This window comes from Manis javanica, chromosome 9 (genome assembly GCF_040802235.1).
Source record: "Manis javanica isolate MJ-LG chromosome 9, MJ_LKY, whole genome shotgun sequence".
NCBI classification, from domain to species: Eukaryota; Metazoa; Chordata; class Mammalia; order Pholidota; family Manidae; genus Manis; species Manis javanica.
The window spans coordinates 67,545,385-67,570,268 of NC_133164.1; the positions used below are offsets into that span (position 1 = coordinate 67,545,385).

At 41.9% G+C, this 24,884-nt stretch overlaps 1 protein-coding gene across 3 annotated transcripts in view; it reads right to left on the reverse strand.

Moving 5' to 3' along the window:
• Positions 1-21,153: 21,153 nt before the first annotated feature.
• Positions 21,154-24,884, reverse strand: part of B4GALT6 (beta-1,4-galactosyltransferase 6) — a 54,065-nt gene continuing 50,334 nt past the window's right edge. Inside the window, exon 9 of one of the 3 annotated variants that reach the window (XM_073212720.1) lies at positions 21,154-21,428. In XM_073212720.1, the coding sequence (XP_073068821.1) occupies positions 21,410-21,428 (19 nt within the window). In that variant the 3' untranslated portion in view covers positions 21,154-21,409. Of the gene's footprint in view, positions 24,426-24,884 lie in introns of all 3 variants that reach the window. The other 2 variants (XM_073212719.1, XM_037004744.2) reach the window with 2 other exon arrangements.

A 24,884-nucleotide genomic window follows, 5' to 3' on the forward strand; every position in this document is an offset into this window, starting at 1 on the left:
GAAAAGTAGAAAGAACCAATAGGACTCTAGAGGACATCCTGACCAAACTATCTCTAGAACTATACCTTGACTGGGTTTGCTTACTTCCCTTAGCTCTACTCTGCATTCGGGCCCTCCCAAAGAAACCTTCCTTCTTGTCGCCCTTTGAGATCATGTACGGCTGCCTGATTCTACCCCCGGGGCTCCCTTCCCACAAAGGACCGATTCCTCCCAATATGGCCCTTCTCCTGCTCTCTCTCCTTCGCACTGAATTGTGGAAATATCAGGATTGGCGCTTTCCTGATCCATCCACCTCCCAAAATCCTCCTGTCTTACAGCCCGGCCAACTAGCGTTTTTTTGTTTTTTTGTTTTTTATCGAAGGGTAGTTGACACACAGTATTACATTAGTTTCAGGTGTACAACACAGTGATTTAACATTTATATACATGATAATTCTAGGTACTAGCTATCACCATACCAAGTTGTTACAATATTTTGACTATATTCTTTATGCTATACATTACATCCCAGTTACTTATTTATTTTACAATTGGAAGTGTGTATTTTTTTTTTGTTTTTTGGTGAGGGTATCTCTCCTATTTATTGATCAAATGGTTGTTAACAATAATAAAATTCTGTATAGGGCGGTCAATGCTCAATGCACATTCATTAATCAACCCCAAGCCTAATTTTCGTCAGTCTCCAATCTTCTGAAGCAAAACGAACAATTTCTTACATGGAGAACAAATTCTTACATAGTGAATAAGTTACATGGTGAACAGTACAAAGGCAGTCATCACAGAAACTTTCAATTTTGATCATGCATTATGAACTATAAACAGTCAGTTCAAATATGAATATTCATTTGATTTTTATACTTGATTTATATGTGGATACCACATTTCTCTCTTTATTATTATTATTTTTAATAAAATGCTGAAGTGGTAGGTAGATACAAGATAAAGGTAGAAAACATAGCTTACTGTTGTAAGAGAGCAAATGTAGATGATCAGGTGTGTGCCTGTAGACTATGTGTTAATCCACGCTAGACAAGGGCAATAAAACATCCACGTATGCAGAATATTTCTCTCAGAACGGGGAGGGGGGTTATGTTCTAAGCCTCACCTCTGTTGATCCCCATTTTCTCACCTGATGGCCCCCCTGCAACTGTGCCTGTCTTAGGTTGTTCCTCCGTTGAGGAATCTTACCCATCTCTGGCTAACCAGTCATCTTCCAGGGCCATACAGGGAAATGTTTAGTTGGTAAGTGAGAGAGAAGCCTTATTGTTTGAAAAGGTTAGCTTTTTACTTCTTTGCATGTTTTATGCCCTGTGGCTTCTATGCTCAGCATTTGTCTTGAGGTGTCTTTACCACTTGGAAGAATTATGATACTCGGTAAATTCAATATGAGGCACAAATTCTATTTAAGGGTTGTAATTAGGAAGGAAGAAGAAAAGCTATAGAGGTAGCAGGTGGAAGAAAACATGGGAAGATTGATTATTTCTTTGACATATCTTCTTGTAGAGTAACATAAGCATGTAAAGGTTTTAAACTACTAATTAAACTGCGCACACACATTAACATAATAGGAGTACAGTTACATAACCAAAGCATACTTGTAATTACCAGCCATCTCCAGTGAAACCAAGAAAACCAGTTAGGGACCTTAGGCATTTGTGAGAACTTATCTATAATACAGTGAATATTATCCAACTGAACTTGAATAGTCTGAGAAAAATCAGACAAATTAAAACACCCCATTCCTGGGGACTGTTCACATCCCATATGTTCTTTTAACAGTAGATAGTCTGTAGTTGTAAGATTTTGGAGTGCTACAATTTGCACTTCTCCTAATTCTTGGTTGAGTTCCAACAGTTTAGATCCAGTCAAATTTGTTTTGCTGTATGCACAGGTCAGCTTAGATATCTCCTTCTTCATTCCCATGGCAAGTCCAGGAATTGGTGGAATGAGTGCATCTACACCTGTAGCAGTGCATGGATCTTTGTTGGGGTTTTTTGATGGTCATCTTCTGGCATGAGTCTTCCCGAGAGTGCTGATGTTGGAAGTTCTTTTTCATATCATATCTTAGTTCATTTTTGGGGTAGCCAAATTAGGCTTTGATCCTCTGTATAAACACAAACAGACCCTATACCTACACTTTTATATGCCCTTTATATCATTGTGTAGAACTCATTGGAGGTCACCACACAGGAACTGCTTTTTTTTTTTATCATTGATCTACACTTACATGATGAATATTTTGTTTACTAGGCTCTCCCCTATACCAGGTGCCCCCATATACCCCTTTACAGTCACTATCCATCAGCATAGCAAAATATTGTAGAATCACTATTTGTCTTCTCTGTGTTGTACAGCCCTCCCCTTTCTCCCACCCCCCATGCATGCTAATCTTAATACCCCCTTTTTCTCCCCCTCCCTTATCCCTCCCTACCCACCCATCCTCCCCAGTCCCTTTCCCTTTAGTATCTGTTAGTCCATTCTTGAGTTCTGTGATTCTGCTGCTATTTTGTTCCTTCAGTTTTTCTTTTGTTCTTATACTCCACAGATGAGTGAAATCATTTGGTATTTCTCTTTCTCCGCTTGCCTTGTTTCACTGAGCATAATACCCTCCAGCTCCATCCATGCTGCTGCAAATGGTAGGATTTGCCCTTTTCTTATGGCTGAGAAGTATTCCATTGTGTATATGTACCACATCTTCTTTATCCATTCATCTACCAACGGACATTTAGGTTGCTTCCAATTCTTGGATATTGTAAATAGTGCTACGATAAACATAGGGGTGCATCTGTCTTTCTCAAACTTGATTGCTGCATTCTAAGGGTAAATTCCTAGGAGTGGAACTCCTGGGTCAAATGGTAAGTCTATTTTGAGCACTGTGATGTACCTCCAAGCTGCTTTCCACAATGGTTGAACTAATTTACATTCCCACCAGCAGTGTAGGAGGGTTCCCCTTTCTCCACAGCCTCGCCAACATTTGTTGTTGTTTGTCTTTTGGATGGCAGCCATCCTTACTGGTGTGAGGTGATACCTCATTGTAGTTTTAATTTGCATTTCTCTGATAATTAGCGATGTGGAGCATCTTTTCATGTGTCTGTTGGCCATCTGTATTTCTTTTTTGGAGAACCGTCTGTTCAGATCCTCTGCCCATTTTTTAATTGGGTTATTTGTTTTTTGTTTGTTGAGGCGTGTGAGATCTTTATATATTCTGGATGTCAAGCCTTTATCGGATGTGTCATTTTCAAATATATTCTCCCATACTGTAGGGTTCCTTTTTGTTCTATTGATGGTGTAGTTTGCTGTACAGAAGATTTTCAGCTTAATATAGTCCCACTTGTTCATTTTTGCTTTTGTTTTCCTTGCCCGGGGAGATATGTTCAAGAAGAGGTCACTCATGTTTATGTCTAAGAGGTTTTTGCCTATGTTTTTTTCAAGACTTTAATGGTTTCATGACTTACATTCAGGTCTTTGATCCATTTTGAGTTTACTTTTGTATATGGGGTTAGACAATGGTCCAGTTTCATTCTCCTACATGTAGCTGTCCAGTTTTGCCAGCACCATTTGTTGAAGAGACTGTCATTTTGCCATTGTATGTCCATGGCTCCTTTATCAAATATTAATTGACCATATATGTCTGGGTTAATGTCTGGATTCTCTAGTCTGTTCCATTGGTCTGTGGCTCTGTTCTTGTGCCAGTACCAAATTGTCTTGATTAATATGGCTTTATGATAGAGCTTGAAGTTGGGGAGTGAGATCCCCCCTACTTTATTTTTCTTTCTCAGGATTGCTCTGGCTATTCGGGGTCTTTGGTGGTTCCATATGAATTTTTGAATTATTTGTTCCAGTTCATTGAAGAATGTTGCTGGTAGTTTCATAGGGATTGCATCAAATCTGTATATTACTTTGGGCAGGATGGCCATTTTGACGATATTAATTCTTCCAAGCCATGAGTATGGGATGCGTTTCCATCTGTTAGTGTCCCCTTTAATTTGTCGTAAGAGTGACTTGTAGTTTTCGGAGTATAAGTCTTTCACTTCTTTGGTTAGGTTTATTCCTATGCATTTTATTTTTTTGGATGCAATTGTGAATGGAGTTGTTTTCCTGATTTCTCTTTCTGTTGGTTCATTGTTACTGTATAGGAAAGCCACAGATTTCTGTGTGTTGATTTTGTATCCTGCAACTTTGCTGTATTCTGATATCAGTTCTAGTAGTTTTGGGGTGGAGTCTTTAGGGTTTTTAATGTACAGTATCATGTCATCTGCAAATAGTGACAGTTTGACTTCTTCTTTACCAATCTGGATTCCTTGTATTTTTTTGTTTTCTCTGATTGCCATGGCTAGGACCTCCAGTACTATGTTAAATAACAGTGGGGAGAGTGGGCATCCCTGTCTAGTTTCCGATCTCAGAGGAAAAGCTTTCAGCTTCTCGCTGTTCAATATAATGTTGGCTGTGGGTTTTTCATAAATGGCCTTTATTATGTTGAGGTACTTTCCCTCTATTCCCATTTTGCTGAGAGTTTTTATCATGAATGGATGTTGAACTTTGTCAAATGTTTTTTCAGCATCTATGGAGATGATCATGTGGTTTTTGTCTTTCTTTTTGTTGATGTGGTGGATGATGTTGATGGACTTTCGAATTTTGTGCCATCCTTGCATCCCTGGGATGAATCCTACTTGGTCATGGTGTACGATCTTTTTGATGTATTTTTAAATTCGGTTTGCTAATATTTTGTGGAGTATTTTTGCATCTACGTTCATCAGGGATATTGGTCTGTAGTTTTCTGTTTTGGTGGAGTCGTTGCCTGGTTTTGGTATTAGGGTGATGTTAGCTTCATAGAATGAGTTTGGGAGTATCCCCTCCTCTTCTATTTTTTGGAAAACTTTAAGGAGAATGGGTATTATGTCTTCCCTGTATGTCTGATAAAATTCTGAGGTAAATCCATCTGGCCCGGGGGTTTTGTTCTTTGGTAGTTTTTTGATTACCGCTTCAATTTTGTTGCTGGTAATTGGTCTGTTTAGATTTTCTGTTTCTTTCTGGGTCAGTCTTGGAAGGTTGTATTTTTCTAGGAAGTTGTCCATTTCTCCTAGGTTTCCCAGCTTGTTAGCATATAGGTTTTCATAGTACTCTCTAATAATTCTTTGTATTTCTGTGGGTTCCGTCGTGATTTTTCCTTTCTCGTTTCTGATACTGTTGATTTGTGTTGACCCTCTTTTCCTCTTAATAAGTCTGGCTAGAGGCTTGTCTATTTTGTTTATTTTCTCGAAGAACCAGCTCTTGGTTTCATTGATTTTTGCTATTGTTTTATTCTTCTCAATTTTATTTATTTCTTCTCTGATCTTTCTTATGTCCCTCCTTCTGCTGACCTTAGGCCTCATTTGTTCTCCTTTTTCCAATTTTGATAATTGTGACATTAGACCTTTCATTTGGGATTGTTCTTCCTTTTTTAAATATGTTTGGATTGGTATATACTTTCCTCTTAAGACTGCTTTTGCTGTGTCCCACAGAAGTTGGGGCTTAGTGTTGTTGTCATTTGTTTCCATATATTGCTGGATCTCCATTTCGATTTGGTCATTGATCCACTGATTGTTTAAGAGTGTGTTGTTAAGCCTCCATATGTTTGTGAGCCTTTTTGCTTTCTTTGTACAGTTTATTTCTAGTTTTATGCCTTTGTGGTCTGAAAAGTTGGTTGGTAGGATTTCAACCTTTTGGAATTTACTGAGGCTCTTTTTGTGGCCTAGTATGTGATCTATTCTGGAGAATGTTCCATGTGCACTTGAGAAGAATGTGTATTCTGTTGCTTTTGGATGTAGAGTTCTGTAGATGTCTATTAGGTCCATCTGTTCTAGTGTGTTGTTCAGTGCCTCTGTGTCCTTACTTACTTTCTGTCTGGTGGATCTGTCCTTTGGAGTGAGTGGTGTGTTGAAGTCTCCTAGAATGAATGCATTGCATTCTATTTCCTCCTTTAGGTCTGTTAATATTTGTTTCAGGTATGTTAGTGCTCCTGTATTGGGTGCATATATATTTATAATGGTTATATCCTCTTGTTGGACTGAGCCCTTTATCATTATGTAATGTCCTTCTTTGTCTTTTGTTAGTTTCTTTATTTTGAAGTCTGTCTTGTCTGATGCCAGAATTGCAACACCTGCTTTCTTCTCTTTGTTGTTTGCCTGAAATATCTTTTTCCATCCCTTGACTTTAAGTCTGTGCATGTCTTTGGGTTTGAGGTGAGTCTCTTGTAAGCAGCATATGGATGGGTCTTGCTTTTTTATCCATTCTATTACTCTGTGTTTTTTGATTGGTGCATTCAGTTCATTTACATTTAGGGTGATTATTGAAAGGTATGAACTTATTGCCATTGCAGGCTTTAAGTTTGTGGTTACCAAAGGTTCAGGGTTTGCTTCTTTACTATTTTACCGTCTAACTTAACTCGCTTGTTGAGCTATTATACACGCGGTTTGATGATTCTTTCTTTCTCTCCCTTCTTATTCCTCCTCCTCCCTTCTTCATATGTTGGGTGTTTTGTTCTGTCCTCTTTTTAGGAGTTCTCCCATATAGCGCAGTCCCTATAAGGTGCCCTGAAGAGGTGGTGTGTGGGAGGCAAATTCCCTCAACTTTTGCTTGTCTGGGAATTGTTTAATCCCTCCTTCATATTTGATTGATATTCGTGCTGCATACAGTAGTCTGTATCTGTTTCACTGCATTAAGTATATCATGCCATTCTCTTCTGGCCTGTAGGGTTTCTGTTGAGAAGTCTGATGATAGACTGATGGGTTTTCCTTTGTAGGTAACCTTTTTTTTCTCTCTGGCTGCCTTTAATACTTTGTCGTTGTCTTTGATCTTTGCCATTTTAATTATTATGTGTCTTTGTGTTGCCCTCCTTGGATACCTTGTCATGGGAGTTCTGTGTACCTCTGTGGTCTGAGAGGCCATTTCTTCCCCTAGTTTGGGGAAGTTTTTGGCAATTATTTCTTCAAAGACACTTTCTATCCCTTTTTCTCTCTTCTTCTTCTTCTGTTATTCCTATAATGTGTATATTGTTCCTTTTTGTTTGGTCACTCAGCTCTCTTAGAATTCTTTCATTCCTGGAGATCCTTTTGTCTCTCTCTGAATCAGCTTCTCTGCGTTCCTGTTCTCTGTTTTCTAGACCATTAATAGTCTCTTGCATTTCGTCCATTCTGTTTTGAAGTCCTTCCAGAGCTTGTTTTATTTCTGTATTCTCCTTCCTTAGTTCTTGCATATTTCTCTGCAAGTCCATCAGCATGGTTATGACTTTTGTTTTGAATTCTTTTTCAGGAAGACTAGCTAAATTTATCTCCCCAGGTTCCTTCTCAGGGGAAGATGTAGCAGATGCCGAAGCTGTCTGCGTTAGTCTTGTCTGGATCATAATTGTTTGCCTTTTCATGTTGACAGGTGCTATTGACTGTCAGCTGGGAGGGCCAAACTTGTCACTTGCTACTGGCCTTTCTCTACTGGGACAACTGCGTCCCCTAGTGGCTTTTGTTGGGTAATTGTGTGTAGGCTGGGTCTTTGTGTCTTGCCCGGCCGAAGTGTAGGAATTTTCCTTTCTGCCTTTCTGTGGGCATGTTTTGCCTTAGGCTGTTTCTCTGCTTTTGCAGCACCGGGAGGGGTAATGGACTGGGGGGGGGGGTGGCTATTTGGCTGTTTACCTTCATGAGGGGTCTCAGAGCTGTTGCCCAGGGGGTTAGTGCGCCCAGTTTTCCCTATAATTTCTAGCCACTGGGCTGTGACCTGTGTTGTTTCCATCTAGCTATTAACTCCCTGTCCCTTTAAGACTTTCAAAGAGCACTGGCTTTTCTTTGTCACAGGGGCATCAGCTTCGGCACCCTCTCAGAGGTCTTGCTGCCCTATTTCCCTAGTTTCCAGCCCTCCACGTATGCAGTGTGTCTGCACTCTGGTGTGGGTGGCTGGGGCTGGGTGTTTAGCAGTCCTGGGCTCCCTCTCCCTCCCTCCGGGAGCTGGGGGGAGGTGTTCTGGGGTCCCGCTGGCCGGGGCTTGTATCTTACCCCTTTTGCCAGGCGCTGGGCTCTCGCATGTGTCGATGTAGTCAGGCTGTTGTCCTGTGTCTTCTGGTCTCTCTTTTAGGATTAGTTGTATTTGTTGTATTTTCAAAAATATATATGTTTTTGGGAGGAGATTCCCACTGTCCTACTCACACCGCCATGTTGGCTCTGCCCCCCATCCAACTAGTGTTTTATAAGCCGCCAGAGGATCAGCCCTCTCTCACCCCGAAATGGGAAGGTCCACACCCAGTTATTCTCTGCACCCCCTCGGCCGCCAAGCTCTCACTGCCTGATAACTCTGTCATCCCTTGGATTCATATCTCCAGGTTGAAACCAAATACCCAGGACCCACCTTCTCTGGACACCCAAGACCCATCAGTCACAATCCAGAGTCCTTCGGATACAGCCCAAGATGCTGTCTACTCTACCACGCCTCATCCCTCTGATCCCTTGAAACTCCGCATCTCCCGTTCACCCCCTTTGCAATCTATACCCAAATCATGACTTTTTTTCTTCCTTTACTGCTCTCTTGCTGTTCTTCCTCATTCCTATTGTCTTCCCCACCACCCCAGCCTCCTTTGTATGGCGATTCAGAGTCAGACAGACTTACACACAGCATCAAACAAAAGTTACTGCCCTCATTGCCACATCAGACTGCCCTCTGAAAGGCTGCTCTGAGCCTTTATACCTCCACTTTCCTCCCTCCACCGAAGTGTTCACTAACAGCTACTTTATTCTCCCTACCTCTGCTTCCTCTATGACCAAAGACAAGCCTATTGCAGGCGATGGCAAGACACTTACGGGGGATGTCCCTACTGGTCTTGCACCATTCACTACATGGGTAACTCCCAGTACCCACAGTATTACTCCTCCAACCGCTTCATGAAATATCCCAATGGCTCATTCTCCTTATCAATCCCAGATCCCTGGGACTCTCAATGGGCTGCCGGAGACACAGCCTCAGTTTACTATGGGGGGTCCTTGACCCCCCATGGTACCCTTCATATCTCTTGAGATTATGTTCCCTCTCACTCCCAGATCTCTCAAGTTGCATCAGATATCGGACATTCGGAAAAAGTCATTATCCAAACTCTTGACGGCGCCTCTTCATCTTATTCCTCCTACTCTTGGTTACAGCTCATTCAAGATACCACCATCTTTCTCAACCACACCCTCAACACCACCAATTGTTTCTTGTGTGCATCGCTACAGCGCCCACTGCTGGCCACCGTGCCCCTTAATATTTCCAACTACTTCCATGCAGAAGGACAACCCCTCCGCCCCCTGGCAGACATACCCCTATGGGAACCAGAATACACAGATAATCTCACCATCCACGACTGTGTAGGCCCAACTCCACCCCCCTCCAGTGCACTTCACTGCCTCTCTATCTACACCCCTACCTCCGGCTCTAAGACTTTTACGCTACCGGGACACTTCTTTTGGTGTAATGGCAGTCTTTTCAACTCACTGCCTCCCAACTCCAATATACCCTGCATTCTCATCACCCTAATCTCACAGCTTACACTTTACAGCATGGTAGAATTTCTTGAGCTCCAACCTCCCTTGCCCTCCCGCACAAAAAGGGCTGCTTTCCTTCCCATCATGGTGGGTATCTCTTTGATCACCTCAGCCATTGAAGCAGGGTTTTTGAGAGGATCCTTGGGTCACTCTCTATGGGCAATTAGAGATCTCAACACCAAACTTGAGGAAGCCCTGACATCCACTGCCAATTCCCTGGCCTCTCTCCAAAGACAGTCACTTCGCTAGCCAAGGTCACCCTTCAAAACCGGCGGGCCTTAGATCTGCTTACAGCCGAAAAGGGCGGCACCTGTATCTTCCTTCAAGAGGAGTGGTACTATTACATCAACGAATCCAGGATTGTAGATACTGACATTGCCAAACTCACCGACCTTGCCTCCAGCCTCCACTCTGCTTCCAATTCCAACCCATTCTCTTCAATACTAACAAACCCCCTCCTCACCTGGCTCTGGCCCATTGCAGGCCCCATAATAATCATTCTTCTCGCCTGTCTCTTCTTACCCTGTATAATAAAGTTTATCAAATCCCAAGTCGGAAAAATCTCTAATCAAACTTTCAACCAGCTTTTACTCAGGAACTATCAGCTTCTGGCCACAGAAGATCCCTCACCCTCACATGACCTCCTCACCACACTCTGAGATGGACCCCTCTCTCCACTGGAAACTGTTCCTAGAAACAATGGCCGCAGACGCCTGGCTTCTGGCACCCATATTCTCTTGGCACCATTGGAATCAACAAGTTCTCAACTTATGGTTACAGGGAACCTTCATTGATTTCCAACCTGAAGAAGTCCACATCTACTCGTCCTTACTGTGGGGAGTCCTATCAACCCTTTCCTCCCAATCCTCAAGCCCTCACTCCGTTCTCCGCCCCCGTTCAGCAGGAAGCAGTCAGAGAGAAAGCAACGTCCACAACCCCATAGAGAAGAAAGGGGGGAATGAAGGGCCCCCACCCATAAGATGGCAAACTTCCAGCTTCTCTTCCGGGTCCTCGGTTCCTGCCAGCGCCACCTGAAGCCCAATCACCTCTCTCCCCCCTCCCAATCCCAGCACCTAGCCAATAGCCACCAGCCCCATAGAAGTAACACCACAATCACCCCATGCCCCTTCCTATATAACCTAGCACCTTTCCCTAATAAAGCGGATTTCTCCGGTGAATTGCTGCTATGTGTTGCTCCTTTCCTTTCAGAAAGCCTTGCCCAACCCTTTGTACCAGGAGCCACCGCCCCTCAGACTGAGACAGGGACCATGGATGTAGTCAGAGTAGTGTGAGGGCCTCTGGAGGGGGCAGGACAGGTTATTTGCAGTCAGAGCAATGTAACTACATGCAAGGAAACCCCCCTACTAAAACTCTATGTTAAACATCAAGCTCTAGAATCATTCTTCAGTGAGATCAGTTAATGTTTCCCAGATAAAGAAGAGTAGCAATGTTTTATTATGCTAACCATTTATAATCATGTGTAATATTCGCTTTCGCATACTAAAAGGCCCAGGCCTATGTGCTGTCCTTCCTCCTTCAGATCTGAGGAGGTAATTTTGCAAACTGGGCAACTAATTTAGCAAATAAGCCCAGGCATAAACAACACAATAAAAGGCAGGAAGGATTCCATCTTAAAGATAAGATTGCATTTTAATACCCAAGAAGTTAAGACATTAGAAATTTTTAACTTACTCTTTAGCAAACAATACCTCAGCCCACCTTGGGGGCTGAACAGGTGGCTTTGTTTAATATGCCCCCAGACCAAGATGCTGGTATCTCACGGAGAAATCATAGGAGGAAGTTGCTGGTGTTAATTCTAAATATTCAGGGACCACTTAACAGGTCCACACCCCTGTTTTTTCCATGCTCTCTCTCAAAAAATCCTCAACTGCATCACCACAGACTCTATTGAGCTCTATTCTCTCACTTTATTTCTAAATAAAAGCCTGTACCTTGCTCTCCTACCTTGAGTGTTTGTGAAGCTCATTCTTCGGCTTCATAAACAAGAACCCCGGCATCAAGACCACACACTTGGAAGATTGATTCATGTTTGTTTGTTGCTGAGGTTTTTTTCTTAATTTTAATAAATTGTTGGACTTTGAGGTTAAAGTCTGGAGTCAGGAATTTGTTTCTAGAAAGTTTTTTACAAAGCCTGTGAATTTCTGGTGTTTGTACAATTTCCCACCCACACCCTGTTTCTTATCCCACTTCCGTAGGTCCTCAAACCCCCCTCAGCCACTTCCATTTTCTGACTTCCCTTGAATGGACAGCATTTAACTCTCTCTCCTGCCACTGGGCCTCTTTCCTATGGCTTCTTGACCGACCCTTGCTGCACCAGTATGACTGGTTACGTGGGACACGCTCACAAAGTACCTGGCTCACTGGAGGCGTGTAGTATGTGGAAGATTATCATCAATGGGCAGCTTTTTATAAACTGACACATTAGCCTATGAAATGTTCAATAACCTTTCAGGATAACTGTCGTGTTAGGAGTCTCCAGAACCCTCTTCTCTGAAACAATCACAGTTCATGACCCAGCTAGGGGAAGGGGAGGGACATGCACGAGATAAGCTCCGCAGGTCCCCCTGAGGCTGTTGTGGCTGCAAGCACAGCTTCTCGAATGTCAGTCTCTTGGGCTGGACAAGGTCACCACGGGTGTGACTTCGCATCAGCCACAAGGCCACACCAATGATTTAGTGTCTGCCGCCGTTTTTAGTCTCAGGTGCACTGTAGAGTCATTTGGGAATATTTTGAAGAATATTTGTACGTGGACCCCAACCCAGACTGAATCAGTTCCCTGCAGGTGGTGCCCAAGTAACTACAGTTTAGAAAAAGCTCCCCAAGTAATTATAATGTCAGCCAGCATGGAAACCTGCCAGCTAAGAGCATCATCTCATTAAACATGTCCTCACCCTGCAGAGCCTGAGTCAGCTTCCCAGAGAAGCCCTGCTGAGGGCCCGCGCCCTGCGGCACTGTTCCTGGCTGCCCACAACACCTCCAGTCCAACTCAGACTGAGGCTGTGCCCACCCCACCCCAGTCTACATTTGGTTGTTTTAGAGAAAGTTTAAAAACTCAAAAGGATACAGCTGAAAGTTTCATTTGTCAAGTACTTACTGAACTAGGAGCACCAGCTGACTTGAATGGCAAGGGATTTATTTGGGATTCACAGACCCTTCATCAAACACTAGTGGGACGGAACGGGCCTCCCAGTGCCCGGGTCCAGAAAGCCATCAGGAACGGGAGTCACCACCCCCTCCTCTTGTGTCTGGCCTGCATGATTCCCAAGAGGGTCTTCATTCTCTCTGCAGACCAGCTTCTCTGCTCACTTAGCCACATGGAAAGATGTTTGGGCTCAACCCCACCCCACCTGCAAATAAACTACCTGGGTCCCTGTGCACCTGCAAATGCCTGAGACTCTGGTTGGCCTTGCTGACCTAGCGCTCTCTCTGGGCCAGCCTCCAGCCCTGGCACAGCGGGCTGCAGCTGGGAAAGGCACAGGGTGTCCAGGCCCCCTCCTCTGAGGAGGGGGTTACGGCAGGTTCTCTGGGCAATGCCCATGGGAAGGGCGGCCAAGCCTACAGAAATGGCCACAAAAGGGTAGTTATTTCCTTTGGTATGTGGATCATACAAAGTTAACTGTGTGCAAAAATAAAATGCACAGTAAAAGCAGGAAGGAAAGAAGACCATGTAAAACATGCAAACACAGTATTAGGGATGTTCATGTAGAGCAGGAGGAGCCAGTGAGACAGGGACCGTGGATGTAGTCAGAGTAGGGTGAGGGCCTCTGGAAGGGGCAGGGCGGGATATCTGCAGTCAGAGCAATGTAACTACATGCAAGGAAACCCCCCTACTAAAACTCTATGTTAAACATTGAGCTCTAGAATCATTCTTCAGTGAGATCAGTTAATGTTCTCCAGATAAAGAAGAGTAGCACATATTTTATTATGCTAATCATTTGTAACCATGTGTAAGATTCACTTTAGCATGCTAAAATGCCCAGGCCTATGTGCTGTCTTTCCTCCTTCAGATATGACAAGGTGATTTTGCAAACTGAGCAACTAACTTAGCATGCAGACCCAGCTGTAGACGGCATGGTAAAAGGCAGGAAGAATTCCATCTGAAACATAAGATTGCATTTTTTAAATTTTGTTATCATTAATCTACAATTACATGAAGAACATTATATTTACTAGGGTTCCCCCTTCACCAAGTCCCCCCCTATATACCCCATTACAGTCACTGTCCATCAGCCTAGTAAGATGTTATAGAATCACGACTTGTCTTCTCTGTGTTGCACAGCCCTCCCCATTCCCCACCACCACCACATTATACATGCTGATCGTAATACCCCTTCCTTCTTCCCCACCCATATCCCTCCCTTCCCTCCCATCATCCCCAGTCCCATTCCATTTGGTAACTGTTAGTCCATTGGTGGGTTCTGTGATTCTGCTGCTGTTTTGTTCCTTCAGTTTTTGTTCTTATACTCCACAGATGAGTGAAATCATTTGGTACTTGTCTTTCTCCACCTGGCTTATTTCACTTAGCATAATACCCTCTAGCTCCATCCATGTTGTGCAAATGGTAGGATTTGTTTTCTTCTTATGGCTGAATAATATTCCATTGTGTATATGTACCACATTTTCTTTAACCATTCATCTACTTTTGGACACTTAGGTTGCTTCCATTTCTTGGTTATTGTAAATAGTGCTGCGAAAAACATAAGGGTGCGTATGTCTTTTTAAAACTGGCTGCTACATTGTTAGGGTAAATTCCTATGAATGGAACTGCTGGGTCAAATGGTATTTCTAGTTTGAGCATTTCAAGGAACCTCCATACTGCTTTCCACAATGGTTGAACTAATTTACATTCCCACCAGCAGTGTAGGAGGGTTCCCCTTTCTCCACAACCTTGCCAACATTTGTTGTTGTTTGACTTTTGAATGGTAGCCATCCTTACTGGAGTGAGGTGATATCTCATTGTGGTTTTAATTTGAATTTCTCTGATAACTAGTGATGTGGAGCATCTTTTCATGTGTCTGTTGGCCATCTGAATTTCTTCTTTGGAGAAGTGTCTGTTCAGCATCTCTGCCCATTTTTTAATCGGATTATTTGCTTTTGGTTTGTTGAGGTGTGTGAGCTCTTTATATATTTTGGATGTCAAGCCTTTATCAGATCTGTCATTTATGAATATATTCTCCCATACTGTAGGGTACCTTTTTGTTCTATTGATGGTGTCCTTTGCTGTACAGAAGCTTTTTAGCTTGATGTAGTCCTACTTGTTCACTTTTGCTTTTGTTTTCCTTGCTCAAGGAGATACGTTCATGAAGAAGTCACTCATGTTTATGTCCAAGAGATTTTTGCCTATATTTTTTTCTAAGAGTTTCATGGTTTCATGACTTACATTCAGGTCTTTGATCCATTTCGAATTTACTTTTGTGTATGGGGTTAGACAGTGATCCAGTTTCATTCTCTTACATGTAGCTGTCCAGTTTTGCCAGCACCATCTGTTGAAGAGACTGTCATTTCCCCATTGTATGTCCATGGCTCCTTTATCGTATATTAATTGACCATATATGTTTGGGTTAATGTCTGGAGTCTATTCTGTTCCACTGGTCTGTGGCTCTGTTCTTGTGCCAGTACCAAATTGTCTTGATTACTATGGCTTTGTAGAAGATTGCATTTTAACACCCAGGAAGTTCAAGAGGGAAGATTCTTTAGCAAGTAGACAATACCTCAGCCCACCTTAGGGGCTGGGCAGGCAGCCTTTTGATGTGATTCCGGACCAAGGAACAGGTGTCCCAGAGAGAAATCAAGGCAGGAAATTCCTTATGTTAATTTTTAATATTCAGAGACCACTTAACAAGTCCACACCCCTAAATACTTTTTCACGTTCCCAAATATCCTTAACTGCCTATAAAACCCCCTAGGCAACGCACCACCACGGACTCTCTTGTCCCCTCCTGGCATGAGCCAGGAGCTCTTTCTTTTCACCTTATCTCTAAATAAAAGACTGTACCTTGCTCTCCTACCTTGACTGTTTGTGAAGTTCATTCTTCGGCTTCGTGAACAAGAATCCCGGCATCACCAGGACTGAACAGGAATCATCTACCCTACACTTGCTAAGGTCCATCATTAGTTAATGAAAGAACAAACTCCTAAACAACTCTCATTCTTTGTTTACAAACTTTTTTAAATGTTTCAATTTTAGAGTTTGCTCTGAAAATTTTTTCACTGCCAGCCACTTTTTTGTAAAAAAAATAACCAAATACACACATAGTTTTATTCCCTCTCTTTCATTCACAAAAGGCAGCATTTTATATAGTGTATTGACCTTATTTTCCCCACAGGGCATTATTAGCCTGGACACCAGTGCATATGAGTACATGCCCCTCTTTTACATGGCTGCAAAGTGCTCCATCGGGTCAGGGGTGCAGAGGGGGGCGCCAGAGCCTGTTTAACCAGCTGCCTCTGCATAGACATCCATGTGCTTTGTCTTTTCCTACCCTGAATACCACCTCTGCAAAAAAACTTGTACTATGTTGTTTTATAACTGTAGAAATGTGTCTTTTTTTCTCTCTTTTTCTTGGTAAGTCTGGCTAGGGGGTTATCTATTTCACTTATTTTCTCAAAGCACCAGCTCTTGGTTTTGCTGATTATTTCTATTGTTTTATTCTTCTCTATTTTACTTATTTCTGCTCTGATCTTTATTATGTCCCTCCTTCTACCGTTGGGCTTCATTTGCTCTTTTTCTGGTTTCTTTAATTGTGAGATTAGACTTTATTTGGGATGGTTCTTGTTTCTTGAGGCAGGCCTGTCTTGCTATGTACTTCCCTCTTAGAACCGCTTTTGTGGCATGCCACATATTTTGAATGGTTGAATTTTCATTTTAATTTGTCTCCATGTATTGCTTGATTTGTTTTATTTTGTTCATTGATCTGTTGATTATTTAGGAGCATGTTGTTTAGCCTCTGTAGACATGTGTCTTAAGGGTAGATGCCTACAGAAAAGAATTCTGAGACAAAGGGTGAAAGCCTTAATGAGTCTGTTGGCCATTGCTAAATTCCCCTCCTAGGGGTGGTGACATTTTGCTGCCCTCTGTATGAGTGCACCTGGCTCCCACAGTCTCATTAATAGTGTTGGCGAAACACTGGGATTTCTGCCAATCTGATAGGTCAGAATTGGTGTTTCAATATTCTTTTAATTTGCTTCTCTCTTTTTGTGAGTGGAGTTGATCATCTTCCAGATAGGACCTCTTTTCTAATAAAGTTTTTTATTTTGAGGAAATTGTAGACTCGTGTGCAGCTGTGACACAAAGAGAGCCCTGTGCCCCGTGCACCCGGTCCTCGTCCCCATGCTGAAGTCAGAGGCAATGTCACGGCCGCTATACTGACATCAGTCAGTCAACAGACAGAACATTCCCTTTCTTTTTCTGAGAGTTGGACAATATGGGATACACGCTTTCTGGCCTGTTCCCTCATGGACCGCCAGACCACAGCCATGAACACACCCGACCAAGATCCAAGAGGTGAAGTGAAGGCCCGCTGTCCCCAGAGCCTGGGGGGCTGCCCCCCCTTCCAGGCGGCCTGAGACTCACCCAGCTTCTTCTTGGGTTTCCAAGTGGGCTCCGGATTTGCAGGAAAAGGGGTCTGGCCCCTGGGAAGCCCTTGGCGAGCATCGCCCTCACCAGGGTGTAGCTCACCTGGGGAAGGAACTGCACCTTACTCATGCTCAGCACCCTTGAGCAGCACAGGGCCTGGGACACAGCAGGTGCTTAAGAAAAGCCCAAGATACCCAAGCAGGAGAGACTAGCAACAAGGCTGCCAGAAGGTGCTGGAAAAGTTAAAAGCCTGTATCATTACCCAATACTAAGTGACATTTATGCAAGGCCAAGGGACAAAAGGATAATGAAGGCCAAGCCTGATTGCCATAGCAACCCTGTTTTGCCTGAACAATCACTCTCACAGGATTTCATAAAGATGCCAGGAAAAGTAAAGCCACATGATTTTTCCTGAGTCTAACAGCGGTGGTGGAAGCGAAGAACAGAGAAGGAAAAGAGGGGGTTGGGAGGGAGGAAGGGGAGGGAGGTGCACAAAAGAAAGTCAGAAGCCTTGGAAATGAACTGAATGTGTTTTTTAACTACCTCAGATGGAAACTATTCTAGAGGAAAAGGAACATCTTCGCTTTGGTCAGTAAACAGGCGTCCGACAGGCACGGCCTCTTAGACGCTAAGCACATCTTGTGCCATTTAGGATGACTTTCACTTGCCATGTTTGATTTCTTTTTTAACACAAATTTTCTCAATGGTGAATACTTCTGGTTTTCTTTTACAGACACATCTATATTAAAATTTTAAAGCTCAGTAAATTTTAAAAATACGTTGAGTAAAAAGACAAGCCTGACTCTATTCAGATGTATTTGTAAGCAGGTCAAATGCTTATGATGGCCCATTAGAGTCATAATTAAGGCACTGGTCTTACTTGACGCAGTTCAGTAAGTGGATATGACATGTGCATTAATGGGACAGTAACTTAGAGTGCTCTGCCCTGTTAGGCAGCAAATACTGTTCCCATGACAGAACCATCCACTCACTGAACTCCGTGCTAGATGCCGGGAGTACAGACCACTGCTCTTCAAGAACCAATAGTCTCTGAGAGAAAAAGAAAATATGCAAACAAGCAAATGTAATAGTGTAAGGCATGCTCTAAACTGTGGACTGCAGGGCAGGAGTGCAGGGGAGGGAGTGGCCAATTTCACTCGGGTTGGCCCGAGGGCTTCAGCAAAGCTTCTGGAGTCCTAGGAGATAAACAGCAGGTCCTCAGTGGATGAGGGTAAGAAAGATGGTTTGCAGGGGCAAAGGGGCATGATGGAAGCCCCTGGGAGCAGGTCACAGGCAGCTGGAATGAAAGGGCCCAGTAGGGACAAGCAGTGAAGTTCTGGTCCTGGAGAAGCAATAAGTCCAATCATCACGGAGTTGGAGCGAGAAGCAGAACACGCGGACCTTATCCCATAGCCAACAGGGAGCCACTGAAAGATTTTAAGCAAGATAGTTTACAAAAGATACAATTTCTGTGGCAATATGAAAGATGGATTCAAAGATGACAAACCTTCACAGTAAGACAAGACTGGGGAGGATCGGGCAGTTGTGGAAACAAAAGACCATATGGACTGGAGAGAGACTAAGAGGCAGTTAATGCTGACCACACAGAGGAGAAAGGGAAGGCGACTCACAGACTGGTCCCTGAGTTACTAAGTGGGTGGTAATATCGGAGGAGGACTAGGTTCTGAAGGGGGATACGAGATATTCAGCTTCAGACATGCTGAGTTTTAAGTCTCTGTGAACAAGCATGTGGAAATAACTAGTAAGCTGATTATGTGGGTCAGAATCTAAGAATTCGGAGCTAGAGATATGGCTTGGGAGTCTGCTGCATCTACGCAGGAGAACGTGCAGTTGAGCTTTGCAGGAGCGAGAGATCACCTGCTGTATGTGCCTAAATATGTTATTTAAAATTCAATGAAATTAAAACTCCAGCTCCTTAGTCACACTGGTCCCATTTCAGGTGTTTACCAGCCACTTGTGGGTGTTGAGCCCCATACCTGGCAGCAGCCAGAACATTTCACCATCAGGGAACATTCCACAGGAGTGCTAGGAAGTGGTCCGAGGAACTGAGTCCTTGATCAGAGAAGGCAGGCAGAACGGAAGGCAGAGGAAGCAAGTCTGCCAGGGAGACTGAGAGGACAGGCAGAGAAGCAGGCCCCAGGGCCGAGGCTGACTCCCTCTGCTATGATGCTGAGAGGCCTTCTGGGAAGTAAATATGTAAGAGGTGCTTTCCATGTCATCTAAACCACACAACCCTGAGGAAAAGGGGCCTGATTCCCACTGGCTCCATTCCTTCTCATGCCCATTTCTGCCAAATTTTAATTATTCACTTTAACAGTTTTACTAATTTTTACTATTTAACATGTCTAGGTAATCACTGACTTCATTTCCTAGCAGAATTTAAGAATGTATTGTCATTCTTAAAAGAGACCCAAAACGACTTGCATGGAAAGCTTGTTACTCTAAAGCTGACAACTGACTTCATATAAGCCAACTTTTGCTCAGTGTCTGGCACAGGGCTAAGTGCCCTATTAGAATGAGCTGATTTATTCTCTGCAATGATCCTCCACTTAATTCCTATCAACTGTGACATCAGGAAACTGAGGGCCACAGAAGTTTATAATTTTGTTAAAATTTCAGAGCCAATAATATGGGGTCTCTGAATTCAAACTGATAAGCTTGATTTTAGAGTCTTTGCCTATAACCACCACAGTCTACACAGTTAGCTGCAAATCTTCAAGGTGTCTTTCGGAAAAACAATGATCTCAGCTACCTTTCTGAAGTGGTAGCGTTTATAGCAAGGCCTGCAGAAAAACTGTTCCTCATATTGCTTTAGTGAAATGCAAACCCAGTGTCTGCGGAGACACTGAGCACCTCATTGACCGCATGAGGGTTTTCGGTCGTTCCCCCTGTGGCAGTCCTACACGCAGAAGACGATAAGCTCCTTGGGGGCAAGCAGTGTCTGATGCCTCTCAGAGATCCTCCAGAGCACAGACTTCACCTGATGGGATTGGAGAGATTAAATTAGCAATGGCATTCAGGTCTGCCAGAACATGTTATAGCAATGTGTTAAGAAACGTGTGTTTTATTTTTCAACCCATCTATTTTCCTTTTAATTGTAGTAATACTTTTGAGTGATAAAGCATCATCTTTTCTGAAGTCAGTTAAACCATGGACGATAGAGTGCATGCTCCTTAGGAACAGCCTCTCTTAATAAAACCATTTTGGTCCAGAATGTCTCGACACCCTTAAACCCATGTAGTTAAAGGCAGGACAAAAAAAAACCTATACAAGATCTTTAAACTGAGCTGGCTTGTGTCATAGGTAGGAACTGGAAGCAGACTCAGCCAGTGCAGCTAGATGGCTGTGTGCAACTTAAATGACTAGGTGATTATGATTTAATGACTGGCTTTATTTGTGAGGTGTCCTTTACTTGTGACAATATCCTGGGGGCTTATACTATGAATAAAAATTAATACTTGAGTTCATTACACAAATAATTTAAGTTAATAAAAGTCATGATCTCACAATCTAGTCCCAAATAGAAATTGAGTCCCGAGATGTTTTTGAGATTTGACCGTTTGCCTTAAAGATCTTCAGTAGTACTTGATACCTGAGGACTGGGGAGGCTGTTGGACCACAACATGCCAGCTTGGTTTACTGAAGCTGTGCAGGAATATATTATGCTGAAAGTGGTTTCTTAAATATTCACCTCAGCAAAGTAAATTACTAACTGTCTTGATGAAAAAATGTAAATATTCCCGTATCTCTTCTCACGTAAAACCTATGAGGGGATTGCGACATGGACTTAACTGAAACCATCTGAAAGGCAGGCGCCGCGATCAGCTTATGGCTGTGCTGAGAGCCTAGTGGCGTTCATCAGCGATTCCCGAGATTGAGGAAAACACACACACACACACACACACACACACACACACACACACACACACACACCCAAGAAACCCAGATAACCCCAAAAAAGGTTCTGAGAGAAAACAATTACATTGTCACACAAAATCTTCAGAACATTATATTTCATAAAAGATAATGATAAAAAAGTACAAACATTTCCATGAGAAGCAAAAAAAAAAAAGAGAGAGAGAGAGAGAATACAAGAAATCACTAGCATTTATTTTCAGTGCATTTGTGTAGAAGCCTCTCCGGTCTCAGTGAGTCCAGTGACATTAGGTGCCCTTCCTCGTTCTGACAAACGTCACTGGGGGGCCATTCTAGTCCTGTCAGTGCCACGCTTGCACACACAAGGCCATATATCTTAGAGTACCAGTATCTGGCTGAAAAGCACAGAAAGAAATATAACAGATGCAAACAAAGGTCACAAAAAATGACACAAGACCTGCTCTCACTTGTAGGGAACCCCAAAGAGGAGAAGATTGTATCGGATATTTTTCCTTTTTGTTTTAAAATGGCTATCAATGTGTTGGCTGGGAGAAGAGTCTAAGCTAGTTTTTAATACATAATTTTGTATTTAAATAATATTGTAAATGTTTTCTTATTGAACACATTTTTCACAAAAATACAAATAGAAAATTAAATTTAGATTTAAAAAAATATTCATTAAGCCCTAGTTTTGGCAAAGACGTAAATGACCATCTCCACTGTGAATCCGACATGCCGCCACGGCAAAGCTGTGTACACTGCCGGTCCTTTCCTGTGAACAGGCCAGTTAATCCTTCCTTCCTTCTCTGGCTGAAAGGCACTGTGTAAGCTCCCCGGGGTGCCGCACCCCCTGATACTTGATGTCCACGTGTGTATGACTTTGAAACTAAGAGATACAACAGGTCATTATCAGAGGATGTGTTCATACCTTCAGAAAGGTTTCACTGGCTCAGCCAGATTTGTATAGAAATTAAATACTTTTCAGTACATGTATCTACCTGGCATCGCACATGACACAGAGTGAGCCATAGGTACATGTTCTCTAATAAAGCTGCCAAACTTAAATCATGGCCCATTCCTAAGACCATCACTCTTAGACGCAGTCTAGGAAAATAAGACAGATACTAGTAGAAACAAATTCTCTTGAAACTGTAAGATTTAAATCAAAATGAAAAGATTCCAAAATGTGGGCAGCTTCACATTAAAAAGAAAAAAAATGTTTTCCTAATAAGATTCAGAAACAGCCCTAATTTTCTCACAACTAAAATATTTAAGTATTATTGGGTCAGTTGTGCTCCTGCACCCCTACTACCTCATTGGTGTTCAACAAATGTCAGTGCTCCCAACTATGTCACTTCATCAAATTAAAAAACTACATTACTTAGAAAATGAACAGATACACAAATTAAGAACAAATTTCTTACTTTTTGGAAAATTGTTTTCATAATTTTGAGTATCACCAAAAAAAACGAAAGATAGATATTTTGGGAGTACTTCTAAGAAATAAATGTGAAAAAAAATTTCTTGGTATTCATAGAGAGAGAGAGCTATCGGTTTTCTCAAAGTATAAGAATTTCAATTACTTTATGATTTTGTCTGTGGTCATCCGTGTTACCAATATCGCCATAGAAACAACACTTCAAAATTATAACTGTAACCTGAGGCCAGTAACCACATTCCTGATGCAGGTGAAGAACCCATGAGGCAAATATTATACAAACATCTCTCATCTACAGAGTTCTAGTGCTCATTACTGTTGAAGATTCACTTTATAATATGTAACTTTCTGTAATAAATTTGTGAAAATATCAAGATACTTTAAGGAATCTTTGGCTAACTATAATTGATAAGTTTTAAAGTAAGGATATTTTTTGTTTTGCTATGAAAACCCCATCCAAATTTAAGGTACAGTAAATATGCCAGATGCCAGGTAAGACCTGTTTCCAAGAAGTGTTTTACAACATCAATGCATTTAAATAACTGATTATGTATTTAGTTCTATTCAATTATGCTTTTAGGGAGGAAAATTTTCAAGTAAATACCAGAGATGTAATTTCTTAAAAGCAAAAAAATTACATACAGTTCAAATAAAACTGGCTAACATTCAAGGTTCCCTTTGAAACTTGAAAGTCTGAGTCTGAGAATTAAACTTAAAATCTGTTTTTATCTACTAAGCATTTATCATCATAAAAATAGAACATTTCTTATCTAACAGTATAATTCATTTGTATATTTTAAGTACTTATGGGTTTTCCATAGTTTATTCTTTTTTACAAAAACTGTTTTGATTTTTTTAAAGGGAAATTTTTTTTGGCTCTTCTGAAATAGAAATAACAAAAGTGCTGTTCACTATGACTAAAAAAAAAAACTACAGTGTACAAACACATACTACCTCAGGGACATTTTTGAGGCACAAAATCCCTGATAACACCAGCAGTACGTGAAGACTTTTAACATAAAGAGGTCCTTTATATCATGTCACATCACAACTTTAAAGATTTTCCTGGTAATACTCATGCAATATGCATAAATAATGTGGTTGTGATTTAGCGAATGTGATGAGGCCACAAGCAAGGAAAAAATCAGGTAATCCTGGAAGGAAGAAAAGCTGTTTAAGCCCTTCCTTCTTATGCTTTAAAACCCTAAGAAAACTGTGGCTTCTTCCACACAAAAGGCTGAAGGTCTAAAGCTGCAGACGAGCACAAGGGTTTCCTGGGTGAGCTGTCATTGACAGTCTCTTCATTTCACATAGAGGTCAACCTTTGTTCAGGGACATTAATGTACAGTGCTTTTTTTTTCCGTGCAAGTAAAAAATGGTCTGTGAAAGTCCAATAAAGGCATAACCAATCACATGCAAAACTGCAACACATCTTATTTTTCAACAATGTGAACACATTAATTTACATCACATATGTACAAAATGTTTAAACAGAAATAAAGCATTCTCTTGAATTAAATTAGACTTTAGTATAAAAATTTTCTCTTTGCAAGGAGCTCTCTTAACTTCCCAACTTCAGCGGTGACCTCTAGTCTCTGCAGTGCTCATCATGGGGTGTGTCTCAGGGCAGAGGATGGGTGATGGGTGGGAAAGGGCTGGCTGGACACAATCCCACGGGCAACACTGCGGGCTGCTGGCTCTTTGCCCAGAGCAGGGCACCGGGCACACCCCTTCCTGCCTCCGCAGAGAATACGCTCCCATCCGTGACCCGGCATTGTGGTCCGTAGGCCGAGAGAGCAGCTTCTTTTAATAGTCTTCAATCAGGGCTAACTCTGGCATGAGGTGTACAGATATATTTGTATACAACCTATCAATGAGTATTTTTGGCGTATATATTAAATTGTTTAACCCATCGATGTACTGACGTTCTTTTGAATATCTTAGTAATTTATACCTGTAGTGTTAGAGTAAAAAAGGAAAAGTAACAGGATCATGTTCAAAAAGAAGACCTGATGAGGAATATGCTCAAGGTTATTCTTATAATTAAGGTATTTAAAGCTCTTTACAATTTTTGTTTTTCATGCAAAATTTAAAAATTTCCTAAACCATTATTTTAAAATAGCAAGTTTGCTACTCTTAAAATGCCAGCTGAAAAAATTATTTGGCATGCTTACAACTTAAACATCCTTAAGAAATAAAATGTTTTACGTTATTGTTTTATAAAGTAATATTTTTATGTTAAGGAAGCACTTTTTATATAAAGAATGCCTCTTTAATGTAACACAAATACATATGTACATGTATTATCTCTTTTAAAAAGCACAAAAATGTTTCACTTCTATAAAGGAAAATGCTATCAACAGAAAATTCCCTTCAGAAGACTTTTTTGGGGGGTGCAATGGTGCAATGCTTT